We start from the raw sequence: 13,492 nt of genomic DNA on the forward strand, positions 1-13,492 counted from the left end.
CTGCATCCCCTTGGCTGCAAGATCAGAGAGGCACAATATAAGAAAAGCCCACCAGTTATTGGAGGTAGGTCCAGTGCAGACCCCTGTGGATGTTCCAGGAGCCAGAGAAGCTCAGAAAGGAAGAGCTCTGTAAAGCCTGGCAGGCTGCATGGAAAAGACAAAATTTGAGTTAAACAGTGTGGGGGATAGGGATTGGATAGGGAGAAAGTCAGCAAAAAGGCTGGGGTGGCAGGTGGGGACAGCAGGAGGTAAGGAGTGATGGTGGAAGTGTGTTAGGAGTGTTGGTTGATCAGGGAGGTGGGAGAAAGATGAGAGCTGTAGGGAGGGCATCATATCAGAGAGCCCTGAATGCCAGGGCAAGGAGTGTGGGGTATGCCCAGGGACCAAAAGGGAGAAGGGTTTTGAGCAAGAAAGGGACTTGACAAGTTCAGTGTTTGGTGGAGATGACTATAAGCAAGTGCAGGATGGAGCAAAAGGGGAGGCTCAGCCCTTCAGATAGGGCACTCACCCTCCCAGTAGGGTGAGCAGCAGGGAGGTGAGGCCTCAAGGCCGCACTGCAAGGCAGAACCCAACCTTTCTACCTCTGAGATTTCCCCAGGGGCCCAGCAGCTTCCCCCACTGTGAGATCTCCCAAGAGTGGAGCCGGGGAGCAGAAAGAGGGCTCCACATGTCTACCACTACTCCAAATCCATCCCACCCCGATGGATTGAAGGGAAGTAGCAGGGGCAGGGCTGGGCCCACAGTGAAGTGTTGCAGGGATGCCCAAGGTCATCCTGGCCCAAAATCCCTCTATAACATCCTTCATGGCCCACGGGCTTGACTTGGGTACCCCACAGATGTGGCTTATCTCTGGTTATTGTTATTAGAACTGACTCTTGCATATGTGAAACCAAAGCCTGCCTCTGTTTCACTTAGTGTCCTTTGTTCTACCCTTTGGGCCACGAAAAACTACTAGTTTATCCTCCTTCAAAGCCAGGTGTTTCTACAATAGTGCCCAAACCCCCGGGGGACTTTCCTTTTCTGATGGCTGGACAGTTGTAGTTGCCTCAGAGATTCTCCCAGGTAACCCTGTCTCCTTGAGCTTCCCACTCTGCTCATCTCATTTTACCCTCCCCTTCCTAGACACTGTATCTCTGTTAATACAGCCCATGATCACACTCATCCTTTGTAGTGGCGTTCATTCTGCCTGCTGGTGGGTAGGGAGAGAAAGGAAAATCCAACATAAAATGCATATCCTGCCTCTATTGTGGCCCACACCCACGCTGCCCTTTCCAGCCCCTGTCTCAAGCCCCCACTCCAACAAAAGGGCCGCAGATGGTCAGGGGCTCTTCCATAAGGATCTGAGCCGCAGAGAGTGGTAAAGTCGTTACTCTCCCAACAACAGAGATCTAGCAGGCTTTCCTTCCAGCTGAGAACCGGGGTCCATGCCACAGGGCAGCCTCAGGCTGATGCCTGAACAGAAACACCACCATGCCTGGACCAAGAGCCTGGGTCCCCCAGTGCCCGAGGCAGCCCTAACACACTGCTCAGGCATACCACTCATGGCCTAACGTGGAAGAAGTCAGGTGACAGGTGTGAGAAAGTGTAAAGCAAGTGCCCTCGGCTCAAACCTTTAAAGGAGGGCCGGAATGGTCGAGAAGATGGAACCGCCCAGGCTGCCCCACAGCAGTAGCAGGTGTTAAACTGTGCTCCTTTCCTGCCGAGACCTTTATTTTTTATTTTTTATTTTTTTAATTTTTATGGGAGGGAGTCTGAGCTTCCATCAGATTGTCAAAGGATTCAAGACTAAAATTAAGAGCATCCCCCAAAGAAAAGAAGCTGTGGGTTGAGAAGTCCTCGGACCGCCTAATTTTCCCCAGCCCTGGGATTTGTGGCGCCACCCATCAGTGCCTCCTTTCCCGGGGAACCTGCAAACCTGGAGCGGCCGAGAGGCGGATAATTGACCCAAATACAGATGGGGATATTGGGGGAGGGGAGCCAGGGCGACAGGGCGGCGGCCCCAGACTGGGAAGGCGGGTCACAGATTCCTCCCAGCCCCCAACTTTCGTAGAGCGTGGGCAGGAGGAACCTCTGGGTCCCGCGGATCAGAAAAACTCCGAAGGCCAGGTTGTGAGTCCGGGGAAGGGAGGCGGAGGGTGGGGGCGGGAGGGGCGGGGAGGGGTGGGACTTGCTCCGGCCCCGCCCCCTCAGCTCCGGAGCCGGTCGGGCTCCCCCTGGCGGTCCCCGGCCCCGCTCCTCTCCTCGTGCGCACCCCTCCCGCCGTCCTAGACCCCCGCCTAGCCCAGGTGGGTCTCTGCAGACCCACAGCGGACCCACGGACGGACAGACGGACGGGAGGACGGCCAGCCGCGAGCGCCCGGGCGGCGGGAGGGGGGCAGGGAGGCGACGGCCGTGGCGTGAGGAGCAGGAGCAGGTGCAGCGGCGGCGGCGGCGGGCGGGGCCGGGACCCGGCGCTGAGCGGGGGCCGCGGCACGGGCGGGCGGTAGGGACCGGGAGGCCGCGACTCGGAGTCAGCCCCGCCGTGTCGCGCGGTGCCGGGGAGCCGGAATTGAGCCGGGTGGGGTGGTGACTCCGGAGAACGCAGGATCCCAAGGAGACAGAGAGGACGAGAGCTGGAGGGGGATCCGGAGAGCGGCGGAGGCGCTCCGAGAAGGGTGGAGTAGGACATAGGGGGCACACCTGGCGGGGAGACGGGCGGGGGTGGCCAGGATCTGAGCTGGAGCCTGGGAGCCCGAAGGCCAGGCAGGTGAGGCGGGAGACCCGGAGGTGGGGGTGAGGTCCGGTTAGTGGGAGAGATCCGGAGGTGTTAAGTTCTGAGCTGGGCTGAGAAGGTAGGCTGGGAGGGGAGACAGGCTCTCAGTGGGAGACCCAGCGTGGTCAGCTGGCGGGGTAAGCTGAGGGAGGACCCAGGGCCAGGTCGAGAGCCGGCAGGGTTGGGGGCTCCCTAGGCGGCGGGCAGGTAGGCTCAAGGGTGAGGCTGTTTTTTTGTTTGTTTGTTGTTTGTTTTCTGTTTTTGAGACTGAGTCTTGCTCTGTCACCCAGGCTGGAGTGCAGTGGCATGATCTGGGCTCACTGCAACCTCCGCCTCCCGGGTTCAAGCGGTTCTCCTGCCTCAGCCTCCTGAGTAGCTGGGATTACAGGTGCACACCACCACGCCAGGCTTTTTTATTTTTAGTAGAGATGGGGTTTCACCATGTTGGTCAGGCTGGTCTCGAACTCCTGACGTCGTGATCTGCCCGCCTCAGCCTCCCAAAGTACTGGGATTACAGGCATGAGCCACCGCACCCGGCCTGAGGCTGATATTAAGAAGTGAAGTGGGATGCAGGTGGAGGTGAGGAAGAGTCTGGTGGGGAGTTATCTCAGAAGTGAGGCCAGCACAGGCTGAGCGCAGCCCAAGGGTGAGAGGGTGCCCACGGAGAGGACGCCGCAGTGAGGCCCTAGGCCACGACCGAGGGGTGCCTCCGATGGGGGAAGCCCCTCCTTGGGGGTCACCAGAGCCATGCTGTCCCGCAAGGGCATCATCCCTGAGGAGTACGTGCTGACACGCCTGGCGGAGGACCCTGCCGAGCCCAGGTACCGCGCCCGCGAGCGTAGGGCCCGCTTTGTGTCCAAGAAAGGCAACTGCAACGTGGCCCACAAGAACATCCGGGAGCAGGGCCGTTTCCTGCAGGACGTGTTCACCACGCTGGTGGACCTCAAGTGGCCACACACGCTGCTCATCTTCACCATGTCCTTCCTGTGCAGCTGGCTGCTCTTCGCCATGGTGTGGTGGCTCATCGCCTTCGCCCACGGCGACCTGGCCCCCAACGAGGGCACTGCTGAGCCCTGTGTCACCAGCATCCACTCCTTTTCGTCTGCCTTCCTTTTCTCCATTGAGGTCCAAGTGACTATTGGCTTTGGCGGGCGCATGGTGACTGAGGAGTGCCCGCTGGCCATCCTGATTCTCATCGTGCAGAACATCGTGGGGCTCATGATCAACGCCATCATGCTTGGCTGCATCTTCATGAAGACTGCCCAGGCCCACCGCAGGGCCGAGACCCTCATCTTCAGCAAGCACGCGGTGATCGCCCTGCGCCATGGCCGCCTCTGCTTCATGCTGCGTGTGGGCGACCTCCGCAAGAGCATGATCATCAGCGCCACCATCCACATGCAGGTGGTGCGCAAGACCACCAGCCCCGAGGGTGAGGTGGTGCCCCTCCACCAGGTGGACATCCCCATGGAGAACGGTGTGGGTGGTAACAGCATCTTCCTGGTGGCCCCGCTGATCATCTACCATGTCATCGATGCCAACAGCCCACTCTATGACCTGGCACCCAGTGACCTGCACCACCACCAGGACCTCGAGATCATCGTCATCCTGGAAGGCGTGGTGGAAACCACGGGCATCACCACCCAGGCCCGCACCTCCTACCTGGCCGATGAGATCCTGTGGGGCCAGCGCTTTGTCCCCATTGTAGCTGAGGAGGACGGACGTTACTCTGTGGACTACTCCAAGTTTGGCAACACCATCAAAGTGCCCACACCACTCTGCACGGCCCGCCAGCTTGATGAGGACCACAGCCTACTGGAAGCTCTGACCCTCGCCTCAGCCCGCGGGCCCCTGCGCAAGCGTAGCGTGGCCATGGCCAAGGCCAAGCCCAAGTTCAGCATCTCTCCGGATTCCCTGTCCTGAGCCATGGTGTCTCGGGCCCCCCACACGCGTGCGTATGCACAGACCGTGTGGTATGGTATGTAGCCCAGCCAGGGCCTAGTGTGAGGCTGGGCCAGCCTCAGCTCAGCCTCCCCCTGCTGCTCATCCAGGGTGTTACAAGGCGCTTGTCACTATGCTATTTCTGGTCTCAGCAGGAACCTGTCCTGGGTTATTTTTGTCCTTGCTCCTCCCAACCCAATTCAGGACTGCCTCACCCCTCTCCCCTGCCCAAGGCTGCAGAGGCTGTGGGAGGTGCTGGGCCCTAAAGCTGTGTGTGCAGCCAGTCCTGGCTCCCCACGATTGACCAGCCATACACTGGGCAGGTGGCTGGGGAAGAACAATCCCCTGAGGGCTGCTGCTTTGCTTCTTTGGCTTCAAGAAATGTCTGTGGTCAGGCCCCAGCTCTCCTTGGTCCCTGAAAAAGCACCCGGCTAAGGGTTGGGCCTAGCCTACAGTTGATGAGAGAGCGTGTTCCCACTGGAGAATTGGTGCTGTGAAGCCTACACCGACAGGGACAGCCTGGGGCTGACAGGGCTCCCCTCCGAGGGCCGATTTCAGGGCTGGAAGGGGAGGAAGCACGGGAAGGTGACCTGAGGAGGCTTGGCTTTGCGGAGCCCTGCTCAGGCACAGGGAGGAGGAGATGCCAGTGCTCCTGCCTTTTGCCACATCGGCCTCCTGCAATGAGGGCTCTGTGGGCTGGGGCTACTGCCCCTGCCTACTTCCCACCTGTCCCCAGAGGCTGAGGAGAGGGTGTCCTGTGCCCACCACACATGATTAGGCCTCAGGCCCAACTCTGGTCCTGGCTGTACAACAGTGGCTGCCACTCACTTTGTCCAGAGGGTGGCTTGGAGTTGGGTGTCTTTGGGTTGCTGGAAAAGGTGTGGGAAGGTTCAGGATGGTGGGAGGGAGTGAGGTCCCTGAGGTGAAGAGGCCCTTGGTCCTGACGGGTTTGACCTGCGCCTGGACCCTTGGAGCAGTGTTGTGTGAACTTCCTTAGAACTCTGCCTTCTCCGTTGTCAATAAAGCCTCCCCCTCATGACCTAAACTCTGGCTTTTCTTGCTGGGGAAGCAGCAAGCATGCTGGTGGGAAGGGAGGCAGGGACTGGCAGGTGCCACCCCCTTCAAGAGGCGCCACAGACCCTAGCACGGAGGCCAGGGGAGGGATGGAAGGCTGGCACCTCTTCCCCCAGCTCAGGGGGACTTTCCCCCTCCTGCCTCAGGTGGCCCAGCCCTGTCAGCCTGTCTGGCCAACTCAGCCTTTGGGCACTCACTAGGCTCTGCAGCCCTGGGCTCTGTCTCTACTCCCAGGGACCTGCTGGAAGGGTGGAGTGCCCAGGGAGAGGGGTAGAGGTGTCATAGGCATTAGTGTAGTAATTGGAGCCCTAACTCTCGAGCCAACTGCCTGGGTTCGAATCCTGGCTCTAGCTGTATGACTTTTGTCAAGTAACTTAACCTCTCTGTGTCTCAGTTGCCTCATCTATAACATGGATGCTAATAGTACCTACCTCATAGAATTGTTTTGGGAGTAAACGAAAAACATGTAAAATGCTGAAGTGCCTGGTCTACAGTAAGTGCTCAATAAATGTTAACTATTGTGATTGCTGCTGAATCAGCTACATGATGAGAAAACTGGCCAAACAAGTGTTAAAGAGAGACGGTGCTTTTGTTTTGCCCTTGGTCATGTTTATTTGCCGAGTCTTTCTTTCCACACTGTGCCCCCTTCCCAGCTGAGACCATGATTTTAGGGGCTGTGGCAATGCCTGTGACCTGGTCTCCTTGTCTCCATCTCACCCGCTGCAATCCATCTGCCACGCAGCCTCCAGGGTGGTCTTAGAAGGGTGGGTCACCCCCCACCCCCACCATGAAATACCTTCGGTAGTTCCCCATCACCTCTGGGTCAAGGCTAGCTTCTTAGCCAGCCAATTCGGGCTGTGACTGCCTCTCCGGCTTTATGGCCCACTGTTTTCTTGCTAGGGGTCTGCACTTGCCCACCCACTTCCCTGGGTACCTCGCTGTCCTATCCCTCCTGGCACGTAATGTTGAGCTTCCTACCTCCCAGACCTTGCTTATGTTATTCCCTTGGCCTGGACTGCCCAGGCCTCATCTCTGTCTGTTGAAATCCATAAAAATCCAGGCTGAATGATGCCTCCTTGAAACCTTCCCTGATTTCTCTGGAAAGGAAGGTCCCTTCCCTCCGCTGTGCTATGGGCATTCTCCTTTTGCCTACGGTTAGGGGTCTGTCTCCCTATCCCCAAGTCCATGGCTTCCTGAGGTCAGGGACTGGGACTCAGCACTGTGGCTGGCTTACATGGAGTAGGTGCTAAATGAATGAATAACAGATGGATGGCATACAGGACAAAAAGTCAGGGTTATTGCTACAGTGTGAGGCCTGCAGACAGGGCATCAGTGAGGGTCTGTCCCAGGTGGCTCCAGAGGCAGGGCCAAGGGGCCAGGAAGTTGTCGCTGCTGGTCTGAGCTCTAAGCTGCCCCCTCTTGGCACCCATGCAGTCCCCAGCGCTGATTCCCTTCCTTGCAGAGCTGACCCATTTCTGGTTTAGAGGGTGAAGGGGTGAAAGCTACTCAGAGTCAGCCTAGCATTCTAGGAGGCTGGCTCTTGCGACTCAGCTTGGCTGCCCTTAAGGCCAAGGAGAAGGGCCAGACTCACTAATAAGGACCTGCTGGCAGCACCATCCTTGGAGCCCCATCCAGGGTAACCTTCCTCCACCTGCCAGGGACCTTAAACTGCTGGTGAGTGTGAAGCCCACAGAACTGAGGGCTTAGCGCCACCTGCTGGCCACAAAGAAGACTTACTTCAGCAGAGAAAATCGGGGCCACTGATCCTAGGTTTTCCACCAAACCTGAGGGAGACCCCCAGCCTTAAGGCATAACCCAGGGCGGGGCTGGAAAGCTCCAGGCATAGAGAGGCAGTTCGACCAAGCCTCCCTCCTCCGCGAAGGTGTTCTTGCCCACTGATGGTGCTACCTCCATCTGGGGGTACCCTTTCTCTATGGCACTAGCCTCAACTGGACAAAGACGTTCACCTGAGTGCTACTCAGCCCAGCAGGAACTTCTGTGATAATTTTGTTTGTGATATTCAGCCTCCAGGACTGCATTCATTAGTCATCACATGACAGCAGAGGAAGCAGTGCAGCCCATCCACATGCTATGTGCAGAGCTAGCTCGACTACAGGGCCCCTGAAAAGGAGAAGGGAAGTACCACGTGTCACTGTGGCCCAGCAGGACTATGAGAGAAGCACCATTCTCCTTTGAGTTTGTAGATGAGGAAACAGGATCAGAAAGCGTGGTGTCTTTGACCATTCAGGCTTCTATAACAAAATACCATAGACTGGGTGGCTTATAAACAATAGACGTTTATTACAGTCTGGAACCTGGGAAGTCCAAGATCAAGGTGCCCGTGGATTCAGTGTCTGCTGAAGACCTGCTTCTTAAATGGCTGTCTTTCCCCTGTAACCTTACACGGTGGAAGGTGTGAGGGAGCTCTCTGGGGCCTTGTTACGCAAGGGCACCAATCCCATTCACGAGGGCTCCACCCTCATCACCTAATCACCTCCCAAAGGTCCCACTTCCAAATACCATCACCTTGGGCATTAGGATTTAACATGTGCATTTTAGGGGGACACAGACATTTAGCCTATAGCAGGAGGTAATTTGCCAAGATCTCACAGCTAGTAGGAGGCAGGTCCAAGATTTCAGTCAAAGTCTGTCTAATGCCACAGCCCTGCTCTTCCCTCCCCCTCTTCCCCACAGCACACAATCCCAGTGACCCAAGCTCCAGCTTTTAGTAGGGCTGCACCTTGTTGTGTCACATTCACCACAGGGAGAAAGCTGTCTCCAGACCAAGGGCAAGAGGGAAGGTGGAACTCAGCAAGCCCCTGGGCCTACCTGAGATCCCAGATTGGAAACTGGCAGCAGGCTTGGCCGTTCTGTGACAGCCTAGATTATGTCCAAAACACCTATGGAGTCACAACAATCTCATTGGCACTTTTTCTGGCCCACGTGCATGGTAAGCCCTCCATCTTCCTCCTCCTTACAGGAACACTGGGGTCTTTGCCTTCCAGGCTCTTCTCCCAGCCAGTCAATTGGGCACATCTGCTACCCATCTGTCCCCAACTCATATCAATGGTGTAAGATGTGTCCTGGGCCTCAGTCCTGAGCTTCAGAGGGAAGGCGAGCCAGGCCACCCTCTTCCTGTGTGCTAGTCTAGAAAAACTAGCCCACTCGCACACTAGAACCTGCCCAGGCCTAACACCTGTGGATTTGGCATCTCCAGCCAATGTCACCATGAGACCCACCCAAGCCCCACTAATGTGCACCTCTGGCCCTTCTGCTGGAGGGGACTCACGCAGCTTCTCCAGGGCCCATACTCTCTCCACGGGCAGGAGGCTCTGTCCATCTGAGCTCCTTCCCCACATCTTTTTCTAGGGAGAACTTTCCCAGGGAGCTTGCATTCACAGGAGGAGAGCCACCCTGACACTCCACAGGTCTCTGGGCTCCCCAGGGCCTCTGAGGTCTCCCCAGGCCCAGATATCAGACACTCTGTGTTGTACCAAGTGTCCAGATAACTTTAGAAAGAAGACGAATTCCGTCCATCAAAGTCATGTTGACCTCAGGTCCAAAGAACAACAGATTGATTCCAGCTTGAAAGAAGCTGGGGAAAGGAAGAACAGCGGGGTTAGTCGGAGCTGGACCAGAAGTGCCTTTTGTTGTGCTGGATTCTGGGTCATTGGCAGCCCCCCTGCCAGATCTACCCACCTAGGGCACTGACTCTTTATGGGAGGGGAAGCAGGTGCTACCCACACCCTATTCTAGTTCGACTCTGGGCAGGTCCAACTCTGGAGTGATGTGAAGAGCAGGCTGCCTGGACTGGCCAACCTGGGTCCAGGAGTGTGACCTTCTCCCTTTCCCCTGACCTCAGTTCCTGGCAGCCACCAAGGCCAATGAGTGGAATGAGTAATACAAAGTGCCTGTGCAACTCCACAGCTTATTACCTTCAGTGGGGGAAGAAACAATGTTCGGGTATGCAGCACAGGTTGGCACTACCTAGAAGCTGTCTATAGCTTATAGGATCCAGTTAACCCTTTTGTTAGTCACACAGCTCCCCTTCATGAAATACTGTTCCCTGCAGCACAAATATGTCCCAATCTCCTCCTCCCCAGATCATCAGCCCCCAACTGAAGCAAACCAGACTTTGGGTAGTCTTTCCTCTGTTTACTCTTGACTTCATTTGATCAATTCCAATTTTTTTCATAATGCCATTATTATTGGGGGAAGGGGAGTAACTTCAAGGTAATCCAGAGAGAAGCAAATGCAACACAGTTCTGACTGCGATGCAGATTCCTTTTTGTTAAATGCCGACTGTCTCTCCTTGGTTTCCCATTCACCTGGGAAGTAGAAGAATAAAAATCATTCCATAGTTCCATCCAAAGAGGGCAGCTCCAACAGTGTGCTCTTGAGCAGGCTGTCTGGGTCATCAGGAAAAGTCATTCCAGTTACTCACGCATTCTCTGAGAAACTTTGTCATGTCTGCCATCTGTCTCTGTGTAGGAACTGCCAAAGTCCTTCAGTTCCCCATCTCAAATAAGCGGTGAATGGGTTACTTCCCTCATTCGAATCCTTCAGTCCCTCCTTGTGTCAGTTTGGATCTTCCAGGAAGCAGCTTTCAAGATGAAGTCAGAAGTACAAGTGAGTAATTAGGGGTGGTTCCATGAAAGATAAAGGAGAGAGACTGTAGCGGGGAAAGCCTCAGACCACAGTGCAGGCTGACTGTGAAGGGAGAGGCAGGGGGAATGAGGGAGGACTAAGATGAGCCTCAGGCTACAGTATAGTTAAGTCCTCATTTAATGGAGTTGATAGGATCTAGGAAACTACGACTTCAAATAAAATAATGTGGAACAAAACCAATTTTCCCATAAGCTAATTGCTATAAGAAAGAATTAAGTTCACAGCATATTTCTGGTCATAAAACACATCAAACTTCTAAATAAAGACCAAACACTTCAATATTTAACACTGAAATAAATGTTTACATATACATTTAAGAATGATTACTAGGCCAGGCACGGTGGCTCATGCCTGTAATCCTCGCACTTTGGGAGCCCAAGGCAGGAGGATAGCTTGAGCTCAGGAGTTCGAGACCAGCCTGGACAACATTTTGTAGAGAGTTTTATCTCTACAAAAACACCAAAAAAATTAGCCAGGCATGGTGACCTGCGCCTGTAGTCCCAGCTACTCAGGAAACTGAGGTGGGAGTATTGCTTGAGCCCAGAAGGTAGAGGTTGCAGTAGGCCAAGACTGTGCCACTGCACTCTGGCCTGGGTGACAGAGTGTGAGACTTTGTCTTGAAAAAAAAAAAATTACTAAAAACAAATAATTATTCACCCAATGATTCCAGTTTAGAGTTGTGGGTGGCCAGAGCCTATCCCAGTGGCTCAGAGCACTAAGTGGGCATCAACCCTGGAGAGGACGGCATCCAGCTGTAAGGCATGCTCACACCCACACCCTCACTCAGACTGGCACCATTTAGACACCCCAATTTACTGAAAGTGCTCATCTCTGGGATCTGAGAGGAAACCAGAGTACCTGAAGAAAACCCATGCAGAACATGCAAACTCCACACAGACAGTGGCTCAGGTTGGGAATTGATTTTTTTTCCATCAATGTGATAACAAAATGACATCAAACAAAATGATGTTATTCTAGCACCTAATATACAACTCTGAGAAAATCGTGGCCACCTCAGATCCCCGAGATAAGCAGCTGGAGATCTCGGGATGTAGTTCAGTATTCCAGCATCAGCTCCCAACACAGAGCTCCTGCCTTGCTCAGTCAATGGCAGGAGCAGTCTGAGGAGAGCAGGGCACCAGCTGGAATACTGAAGCAGATCCCTGAGATCTGCAGCTGGAGCCCGTCAGCTGACTGCACTCTTCACACAGGCTCTCTCTTGAAGGGGGCCTCAGACGCACATCTCTGTGGCTACCGCACTCCTTTTGGTCAAAGCTCAGGTTCCTGAGGAGTTGTAGCACTTAGCTTATGCTGTGTTAAAAAAGCCAGTATAAAACAGTGGCTTTAAAAAACACTTTAAATATTAATGTATTAATAAAAATTAATATTTAAAATGTTTTACATATTAAAAGCATTTTCCAAGTATTTGAGAGTTGGCTCTGCCAGCTCTGCTGATCTCAGATTTGCTCACATGGAGTCAGGTGGCTGTCATCTAATCTAGCCTGGCCTCCACTGGAGCAACAAGGATGTGGGAGCCAGCATCTCTCACCCTCCAGCAGGCTAGTCTGGACCTGTCCTTCTCTCAGCACCATTAGAAGCACACAAGGAAGCAAATGAAGACACACAAGGCCTCTTGGGGCTTACACTGGGAACTGGCACACCTTCACTGCTGTCTCCTTATGTTGGCTGAAAGACGTCACATGGTTGGAGGCACTGCAAAGTTACACAGCAATGGACATGAATGCAGGGAAGGGTGAAGGACTGGAGTCATCTTTTCTTTTTTTTTTTTTTTTTTTTTTTTTTTTGAGGCGGAGTCTCGCTCTGTCGCCCGGACTGGAGTGCAGTGGCCAGATCTCAGCTCACTGCAAGCTCCGCCTCCTGGGTTTCCGCCATTCTCCTGCCTCAGCCTCCCAAGTAGCTGGGACTACAGGCGCCCGCCACCTCGCCCGGCTAGTTTTTGTATTTTTAGTAGAGACGGGGTTTCACCGTATTAGCCAGGATGGTCTCGATCTCCTGACCTTGTGATCCGCCCGTCTCGGCCTCCCAAAGTGCTGGGATTACAGGCTTGAGCCACCGCGCCCGGCCTGGAGTCATCTTTTCAAACAACTACAGAATCCAGCTGATCATAAAGGATTTGTTTTCTTTTTCCATAAGCATCATTGCTGATGTTGGGGTTATCAGCAATAAACTGATAGTTTTACAGTCTCACCAATGCACCACAGTGTAACAGTCTCTCATTGCCCAAGGTATCACCTGAAGTTCTTTTGTCTCACAACCAAGAAAATTAAGGAGCATGGAGCCCAAAGGTGAGGTTGGAGCAAAAGTTTAAAAAGTGAAAAAAGAAAGCTCCCCACTGCCAAGAGGGGGCCCAAAAGAGTGTTGCCATTTCACATTTGAATGCAGAGGCTTTTGTAAGAAATTGATGAGTGCTGGACATCTCATTTGCATAAAGCATGAATTTATGGTAGTTCTACCCTGTCCTCCCAGTGTGCATGCAGGCCCTTAGCTTGAGTTACTCCATGTGGCTTTGTTCCCCTTACTGCGCATGTCTCAGGGGAAGGAATTTTCCATTGTGGGCATCTCTGGGCAAGTCTCCTGTGTAGTCTTTCTTACCTAGCCAGTTGTGGACATGTCTAAGACAAGCCTCCCTGTACAAATTCTCGTATCTGTGCCTGCAGTTTGATTTTTCAAGCTGTTCTTTTGTTTGGAAGCATTTTACCGAGGACCCACCCTAACTGCCTGCCTGACTGGTTTCTTCCTTCCTCCTCTCTCATTCCTGCTTCAGGAGTGGAGACCCCAACTGCTGTTGGGGAAAGTGGACGATGACCACTCCTGGCTGCTTCCTGCTGGAAGGGGGCGTCGTTGGGGTTACAGCAGTTAGGGCTCCTCCTGAGATTAGTCTAAGGGTCCCCAGAAGAATGGTGTGTCTATGCATGGTTCCATCTGCAGCACCATTTGGAGTTTAACAGTCTCTAAGTGAGTGGAAACAATTTGAGTTACAGTATTGAATATACAAAGTCCAAACATTAGTGCAAAACACACGAGCAAAAGGGGGCCTAA

At 54.1% G+C, this 13,492-nt stretch overlaps 1 protein-coding gene and 1 pseudogene across 1 annotated transcript; both read left to right on the forward strand.

The window, feature by feature from the left end:
• The first annotated feature begins 758 nt into the window (after nt 1-758).
• On the forward strand, nt 759-3,011 carry LOC117081291 (annotated as a pseudogene).
• Nucleotides 2,265-5,188, forward strand: KCNJ11 (potassium inwardly rectifying channel subfamily J member 11). The gene has a single exon (XM_033205753.1). It carries the CDS (start codon nt 3,500-3,502, stop codon nt 4,670-4,672), a length of 1,173 nt encoding a protein of 390 aa, XP_033061644.1. The 5' UTR covers nt 2,265-3,499; the 3' UTR covers nt 4,673-5,188.
• The last annotated feature ends 8,304 nt before the right edge of the window (nt 5,189-13,492 follow it).

This window comes from Trachypithecus francoisi, unplaced genomic scaffold (genome assembly GCF_009764315.1).
Source record: "Trachypithecus francoisi isolate TF-2019V2 unplaced genomic scaffold, Tfra_2.0 Lachesis_group8, whole genome shotgun sequence".
NCBI lineage: Eukaryota > Metazoa > Chordata > Mammalia > Primates > Cercopithecidae > Trachypithecus > Trachypithecus francoisi.